We start from the raw sequence: 9,277 nt of genomic DNA on the forward strand, positions 1-9,277 counted from the left end.
TTGAAGGAAATTAGGTATTAAAAAAATAAGTGAGTAGAATTTAATAAAAAGATGAAGGGTAGCTAAAGTTGTAATTAAAACAATAAATAGGTCAAAAAAATTTCAAAAATGACATGTGAAAAGCACATGTGGATATTCCTAGGAATATTCTCATATGCAACTAGCAGAGGGTAGTAACATGCTAGTTTTGGACAGCTTAGGGTACTAACATGCATGGTTGTCCACTGACAAAGTAGAGTTAAATAGAATACTGCAGAACCAGAGAAGCTTGCATCTGAACATGTCACCCCCATGATAATAGGGTACTATGCAATGTACAGTGAAGGAACATTTAAAAATTTACTGAAGTCAGGACATTGTGACACCAAGGTCCGTAACTTTACTCAATCTGATTCTAGACATCTTCACCAAAATCAGGAATCATGGATGGGTCTCACACTGGGAGTAGAATCCTATTTGATCCTATGTATTGTTCCTAAGTGATTTGTCTTTTATACCCTGGAAATATGGGTATAGGAACATTAAATCAAGTCATTCAATTCTGCATTCAAACATAGCAGAGAGGCGGTAAAACATAGTTCACCTTCAAGGCGTTGATATCTAACACCATGTAATTTGGGTGTGATAGATTATTGGACAATAGTAAATGGCGACACCAAGTATGTTAATTATACTTATTTCCCCAGTCAAGGATCCACATTACCAAATGAAATTATCAATTGCAGATGATTTTCTCTACAAGAGTTACCTATGTGAAAAATGAAATATATTTGTTAGCTATCAAGATGGTGCATGACTGCATTCAAAGTCTCCATTCAAATACCTGAAACAAATGTGACTGGAACAGTTGCTAGCGAACTATAACCAAACAGAGGAATTCGCTTCACATACATGGAACTGGAAGTCTTAGAAATTATGAGATTGACCTAAGTGCGGGCTCTTGTCCATCCAAAAGATGCTTATCAGACTAGCCAAAAGAGAAAAAAAAGGGTATAACATATATATATTATCTTGCTCTATGTGTCCCATAGCCTTCAGTAGGAATCAATGACATGAAATACAGTTAACAATCAATGACATGAAATACAGTTAACATCCTTAAAGCTAGTACATATATACACTGATGACACATCATAGATGAGTATTCTTAGTTGCATGCCTGAAACAAAGAGACAAACAAGGATCTAAAAAAATTGAAGCAGAAATGGTCAAGAACAAGTTGAACCACCTCATCTTTTAGCTGAAGCCTACCAGTTACTAGTGAAAAAAACCCATCCATCTAACTAGGGTACCTTTAACGTTGAAGTTGAAGGATATACCAACACGCTTTCCAAGTTTCCTCTGGACGTTGGTATGTTTTTAACACTTGTGCTACATGTGTCATACCGAGTGCCTTGACCAGATCAACATCCCATGGATGGAAAAAAAAAACACATAAAATGTCCACATCACCTATGCAACAAGACTAAGAAATTTGAGTTAAATTTTTTATGATATGTGAGACCTCATCTTCTGGCTAATTCAGGATTTTGCTATTTTTTTTGGATGTAGTAAAATTAATGCTCCACATTCAAGATGTTAAGTTAACCATCACAAACACAGAGCATAATAATTAGACATTGTGGACAATCCAGGTGTTCAGGCTAACAATTCCTATTGTACCCACTCTGTTCTTCTTGGATACCCTAGCAGAAAAGAGCCTTGTGGACACAAATATCATCTGAAGTGTAGGTACTTGTATCTATCTACATGTCTCTAAAAACGCTTCTTAGCCACTCATCTGTGATGAAATCATTACACCAGCAGATATTTTAATCTGAACCCTGCTGTGTGAGGTTAAATTACAGATGTTACTGCATCTAGTACACTCCTTGACTTTGAGGGCCTTTCTGTATAGGCTAGGAGGAGAAGATTTGCAAGTAGGTTATATATAAAGAATGCAACCAATATATGAATCAGTCTGCTTAATTCTGTCATTTCCATATATAATTACACTATTAAAGTAAATATCCAGTCCAAAGTGATGTTATGTTATCATGATGCAAGATGATCAGATTTTTAAAATTTGAAATTAGGAAATATAAATGGCAAATCCTACGCACTATACAAGAAAGATATTTATCTATGTCGTACCTGCATAAAATTGTAGCGTTCTCTCCCAATTGATTCATTTTCAGCAACAGCAAAGTAAGCCAAAAGGGGGTAGTGGCCAACATAAGATGCGTAGCTATCACGTTGGATGTTAACTGCCCACTCACTGCAGTTACAAGAGATCAATAAACCTAAAAATGTTCTTAAACAATGGAAACTAGGAAGAAACATATTAGCAAACACCGGCAACTTACAATCTACTCATATCAGCATGCCCAGTCCCAACATATTTAGCTTGAAGATGCTCAAGTTGGGAATTAATATTAAATCTGTCACTGGCCTGGGCAAATATGAATAGTTTCAGTAAGAAACAAAATGGAAAAGATTCAGTTTGAAGATATAATATCAAAAAGAAAGCATGAGTGTGACTGTTATTTTCTAGATTAATTAAAATAATAATAAATTACAACACTGCATGTCAAGGTGGATGATTTGAGAGGATGCTCTAGTAATTATGTTGACAGAACATTACAAGTATTGCTGAATGGGGAAAAGGATGCTGAGATAGTGAGTTGGCGACCACAAACTGAATATGGTTAGTAAACTCATGCGTGGGTAACCCTGAGTAACAGTTAAACTTAATGTAAACAATGATGCAAGCCTAAGATGCTGAAGAAGGGAGCTCGCTTCTCCTCCAACTGTTCACATGCCCTCATCCTCCATCATACATGTCTTCATTAATATAACTACATGAAACTTGTTTCTTTCTTAAACCACACTATCTCCATTAGGATAATCCTGCAACATTTTCTAATCAATTAATCACATCAACAGGTTTAGACTCTTAATAAATAATTTCAGAAGTACTCTTTTGCATCAACCAAAATGATTTTCGAAATGATAGTTCCTTTTCTTGGCTCAGTTACTCCCTCAATGAGTTGAAATCTTCATTATAGGGATTTGTTGTCAAGTAATAGTTTGTAGAACTATTATACATAATAGAACAACCTTTGTCCCAATATTTTGTATCAAAACTATAGTTTTTCCTCATAGAAACTAATTAAAAGCCTTGTTAGGTAAGCTACAACGATAATTCCTTTTCATTACCTGACTATGATCATTGTGGTCCATCAATATTCCTTTGACACTCCATTATCTACTCCCAACTGGTGTATTTATCCACCTCGACCATATTCATACCAATGCAATCGAATTTACCTTATTTTGTAATCATGCTAAACTCAAGAAAAGCTTTCACTAATATCTAACGGACACATTTATTCCTTATCTTTCTCTCTACGCTCTCAATTTATCCATCAACCTTCTCATGTCAACTACACTTATTTTATAGAAGTGTTTGGTTCTAATTGCCAAACATAGTGAACAATAAAGTTTTGTTTGTCATATAAGCACCTTATACTTTCTTTTTCAACTTTAATGCTATTCGATGATCACATATTATTCCAAAAACAATCTACATTTTGTTTGTCCTAGTTCTAAGTAAAACATCCTCTTCACTTTCCCTCATGATTACTCCTAACCATTACTTGGTTATATACTAATCTCCGATAGATTTACAACTTTGAATAAATCTTTTAGTCTTTCAAAAAACACAAAAGTGTCTCTCCATTAACAAATCTTACGAATAAGATTGTCATACCCTACTCCTCAAGTCTCCAAATATTTTGACACCTAAGAGAAATATTACTACATCCTACAACTTTTCAATTTTCATCTTTACAAAGTATATTTTTATTCTGTTATAAATAGGACTCATGCTATACAATATCTTAATTATTGCAGGGTGGCTAGGGCAACATGGAGCATAGATGACACTTCACTGAAAGAAGAAAAAGAATAGTGAAGAATGAAGAAATAAAACCTATAAAACATTCTCTATTGCTACTAATATAACCATTGCCTCCGATATATTAGCATAACGCCATCAGTATGAAATGGCCAAAAGAAAAAGGGTAAAATAGGGGCACAGAGAAGCAATGAGTAGTATCAGTGGTAACATCAATAAATAACGAAGTTGGCTTTGGAATTGTTTCTATCCATGGAGTTCGAAGTCCAGACTACTTCTTAAAGCACTGATTAGGACTTGTAAGACTTATACTTCAAACAATTGATATTATGTGTCTCGGCTCTTTTTTGTATTAGCTTTACAAACATTAACATATGTTATCAAGTTCTTACATAAATTATTTATGTGCCAAAAATATAGTTTCGCTAACCGCTTTCTTAGCTTTATTCTTTCCTAATATAGTAATATTTATTTTCAATATTTAATTAGTCACACACCAACTAAGTTTATAAGATGTTACCTCTTATTTGTCTGCGACTTTTGTGCATCTTCACTCGACCAACTTACTAATCCACAATAATGAAAATTTATAGTTATTTGTCTGCGACTTTTGTGCATCTTCACTCGACCAACTTACTAATCCACAATAATGAAAATTTATAGTTCATATTCTCCAGAGATCTACTTTCTTCACTCGACCAACTTACTAATCCACAATAATGAAAATTTATAGTTCATATTCTCCAGAGATCTACTTTCCTGATAGAATTAATATTTTGTTCCGAAAATTTAGCCCTTCAATTTTTTTTAAACATTTTATCATTAGAAAGTTTCATGTCCTAACCTCTGTAGTTCCAAATAAGTCCTTTGTCTAGTGTTTGTTCTAGTGTATACCCCTAATACTAATGGCCTGACCCATCAATTACTTCTTTTCAAACAATATTCCAAATAACCAGGTTTCATCTTATCTGAGCAACTTCTATATAATTCATCACTTATTGAAACATGCATTAGTTTTAAGGTCTTACGAAATGCAAGCACTAGAATGCAAACAATCAATTTCCATAAATTCAAATCTGCATCATTCTTATCTGAATGCAACCAGTCATTGCACAAAGGAAGGTGATACAGGCTAACCTCACTCCAAACACTTCAAAACTATATACCCACTTTGCTTTTCTACATAAAACTAACTACAAACTTGTTCTTTTGGGAAAATACTGCCTAGCGACATGAAACATAGAACTAAAACAATGATTATACCTTTTGCAAAACTGAAGTGTAGTTTACACAATTAATCATATTATACTTACAATGTTTGCCAAAAATTATAAGCAATATAGCCAGTATATACTCTCTACTGCGGCAGCGCCGCACAAAGTAAACGTCAACTTGTTGAAAGAAATTTCATCAACGAAGCTAAATCAGGATTTGAATCATGGCTCAAAACTCTCCTCGTACAACTTGAAATGCGCCTAATTGTATCTGCAGGTTTCTGTTGATCATCAACATAAAACCCTAGAAACCCTTTTCACGGTAGACTACTTGCACAAAATCTCATCTTGATTCAACTCCATATTTCCTAGTTCGAATTTAAGAAATTATAAAGCTTTAGAGATTACAGCAACAAAAAAGATTTATCTAGTTGAAGCTAACATTAGGTCTTCATAGGGTTAAGACTTAATAAAATTGGGCAAAGTTGCGGTAGAAAAGAAGCTAAAAATCCAGATTTTTTTTTTTTTTTTTTTTTTGGAAGTAGGATTACCTGCATCGTTCAAAGTTTGGAAAATAAAGATATTGAGAAACGAATAGAGAGAGTGAGATGTTCCCCCCCTCCTCCCTTCTACAATTTTCGCACTGAGGTTTAAATCGATCGACGGACTGAGGGATTTAATTTAGGGGTGGCAAACGGGTCGGGTCGGGTCGGGTCATGGTTGGCCTAAGGATCCACTGCCGATCTTGCGCCCTAACTTGTACTTCCCTCCAATGATTCGCTCCATCTTTAAAGAAAAATTGATTATTCAAAGGAGACACAGGGCTTCAATATTAGAGAGAGAAGGATTCAATCGATGGTTTCGAGAGAGGGGGGAGAGGCGATCTGCCAGGGGTAAAAAGACGGTGAACGAGGAAGAAATTGTTTCCTTTGGTCAAAGCAAAGAAGCACGGCGAAGCCGCAGCCGACATATCCTTTCTGGATGTGACAAATTTTTAAAAAGAGTCATTTTTAATATTAAATTAGTAAAATCAACCTAAATTTTATTTAATTAGTAAAAGCCGCCTTTTGTTAGTCTAAAGTGTAGACCCAAAGTTAAAGTCGAAGCTGGAATCACGAAGAACGTGCACAGGAGTTAGGGAGAGGCTGGAGCTGAAGGTGGTCGATCGCGGCGGTCGACCGGCCAACCCTGTAATGTTTTTCTGTTCTCGGGTTTTGGTTCGGTCAACCTTTTGCGCGGTCGACCGCCACGGTCGACCGCGACGCTGTTTGCCAGATTCCTTATGAGTTCAGGAAACCTGTTTGGGTTGGGTTTGATATAAATACCCAAACGTTTTTTAGGGTTTGTTAAGCATCAGAAAACCATCAAAAGAGAGCTTTTGATAGAGAGTTTTCAGAGAAATAAAACCCTAGTTTGAGAGCTTGTATTTCTTCTTCAATCAATAAAAGAATTGTATGGTGTGGCTCCCGAGGACGTAGGCACGCTACTGAACCTCGTTAAATCTGTGTGTTCGTCTCCTTTATTATTCCTGCAAGTTTTGATCTTTATTTGTGGTGAATTTTCCTACTTTCCTACTTTTAACACAAGGTCCGGAAGGGCAAGGGTTCGATTTGATTGTTTCGAATCCCTTTTCCTACTTTCCTACTTTTAACACAAGGTCCGGAAGGGCAAGGGTTCGATTTGATTGTTTCGAATCCCCAACAACTGGTATTAGAGTTTAGTTCAGCAATTTGTGTGAAAGTCATGGCAGAGGAAATCAATTCTAAGATCGAGAAGTTTGACGGCTCAGACTTCGCCTACTAGAAGTCGCAGATGGAGAACTATCTGTACCATAATGACTTGTATCGCCCGTTGATGGGCAATGATAAGGGACACAAGAAAGAGGAATCAGATGATGATTGGGAGATACTGGATAGGAAGGCTCTAGGGCAAATCTGGTTGTCGCTTGCCAAATCAGTAGCCCATAATATCTTGAAGGAGAAGACGATGGTGGAGCTTATGGAAGTGCTCGCGAAGATGTACGAGCAACCATCGACATCAAACAATGTGCATCTGGTAAAAACTATTTTCAACCTCAAGATGGAAGAAGGACGGTCCTTCACGATACACCTTAGCGAGTTCAACACGATTGTTGATCAGCTTATCTCCGTAGACATCACGTTTGATGACGAAGTGCAGGCCTTTTTATTACTATCGCAGTTGCCAGATAGTTGGGCAGGTTGTATGACGGCAATCAGCAATTCGGTAGGGAAGGAAAAGTTAAAGCTGAATGAGGTGGTTAGCATGATTCTATCTGAGGAGGTTAGAAGGAAATCGTCTGAATTAGAAGGTTCAGGTTCAGCCCTAAATTTCAAGCAAAGAGACAGAAGCTAGAAGAAAGGGAACCAGAACAGGAATCGGTCGAAATCAATAAAGAAGAGGTCGAACTCGAAGGTTAGGCCTATTAAAGGGAAGTGTTTGAACTGCGGTCAAAAGGGCCATATGTCTTCAGTCTGCAAGAGTCCAAAGAAGGATACGGGTGAGCAGGAGACTCATATCGTGCAGGATGCCTTGATCTTGCTATGGATAGCGACTCGGATTCTTGGGTCATCGACTCAGGAGCCTCTTTCTATGCCACTGCTAACAGGAAGCTTCTCCAGAATTATGTAGCATGAGACTTTGAAAATTTTATTTGGGGAATAACGAGCATTGTAATATTGTTGGAAAGGGTGAAGTGCAGATTCAGATGAAGGGCTCTAAGCGGACCATGAAGAATGTGAGACACATGCCGAAGCTAAAGAGGAATCTTGTTTCGGTGGGATAGCTTGGAGCAGAAGGCTATGTTTCGATATTCACAGGGGATTCGTGGAGAATCTCCAATGGTACGATGATAGTTGCTCGAGGCAACAAACTAGGGACTCTCTATCTCACCTTATATGCGAGTGACATCCTCACAATTATAGCTGGCAAAGAGAGTACAGATCTGTGGCACAACAGGCTAGGGCACATGAGCGAGAAGGGGATGAATATCTTACATTCACAGTGAAAGCTAACCGGGATCGACTCCGTGGAAATCGGGGTTTGTGAAGACTGCATCTTTGGGAAGCAGAAGAGAGTTAGTTTCCAGAAGGGTGGAAGGCCACCTAAGGCTCAGAAGCTAGAGTTGATTCATACAGATGTATGGGGTCCAGCCAGTATGTCTTCTTTTGGCGGTTCGAGATATTATGTCACCTTCATCGATGATCACTCGAGGAAGGTGTGGGTATACTTTATGAAACACAAGTCAGATGTGTTCGGAGTCTTCAAGAAGTAGAAGGCCATGGTGGAGAACGAGACAAATCTGAATGTGAAGTGTCTGAGGTCAGACAATGGTGAAGAGTATGAGCTGAAGGAGTTCAAGAGGTTTTGTGCTACAAAAGGTATTCATTTAGAGAGGACTACTCCAAAGACACCGCAGCAGAACAGCATTGCAGAGAGGATGAACAGAACCTTGACGGAGCGTGCCAGGAGCATGTGATTACATGCAGGTCTGCCTAAGATATTTTGGGCGGTTGCGGTGCATACGGCAGCTTACCTTATTAATCATGGGCCATCAGTTCCATTGGATTTTGGGATTTCAGAGGAGGTTTGGAGTGGAAAGAAGATAAATCTCTCACACTTACGGGTATTTGGTTACGTGGCTTATGTTCATATCAGTGACCATGTCAGAGACAAGCTAGAGGCTAAGTCACAGAAGTGCACATTCATTGGATACGACATTGATGAGTTCAGGTATCGTCTTTGGGATGAGAAGAACAGGAAGATCATCAGAAGCAGGGATGCGATATTCAATGAGGATGTGATGTACAAGAACAAGGAAAATGCCAAGATAGCCAAAATAGTGGGAGCAACATTACGGATGCAGGTGGCTCCGAGTATATAGATTTAGAGGAACTTTCAGATAGGGGTGATGATGTTTGTCCTGACCATAGAACGGATGAGGCTCCAGGTGCAGAAGTAACTACCCAGGGCGTGGAGCTTAGGAGGTCATCCAGGGTACCCAAACCAAATACCATATATCTTTCATCTCTTGATTACTTATTATTGATAGATAGCGGTGAACCTGAGTGCTATGAGGAGGCTATGCAAGTAAGTGAACCTCAGCAGTGGGAGCATGCGATGCAGGAGGAGATAGATTCTCTACCCA

General features: G+C 38.0%; 1 protein-coding gene across 2 annotated transcripts in view; it reads right to left on the bottom strand.

Annotated features, from left to right (window-relative positions):
- The window catches only part of LOC109825692 (uncharacterized protein At4g14342), an 11,767-nt gene extending 5,735 nt beyond the window's left edge, over positions 1-6,032 (bottom strand). Inside the window, exons 1-3 of one of the 2 annotated variants that reach the window (XM_020392561.1) lie at positions 5,664-6,025; positions 2,346-2,431; positions 2,134-2,257 (exon numbers count right to left, since the gene is read on the bottom strand). In XM_020392561.1, coding sequence (XP_020248150.1) covers positions 2,134-2,257; positions 2,346-2,431; positions 5,664-5,669 — 216 coding nt within the window. In that variant the 5' untranslated portion in view covers positions 5,670-6,025. Of the gene's footprint in view, positions 1-2,133; positions 2,258-2,345; positions 2,432-5,663 lie in introns of both variants that reach the window. The other variant, XM_020392562.1, reaches the window with a different exon arrangement.

Source organism: Asparagus officinalis, chromosome 10 (genome assembly GCF_001876935.1).
Source record: "Asparagus officinalis chromosome 10, Aspof.V1, whole genome shotgun sequence".
NCBI classification, from domain to species: Eukaryota; Viridiplantae; Streptophyta; class Magnoliopsida; order Asparagales; family Asparagaceae; genus Asparagus; species Asparagus officinalis.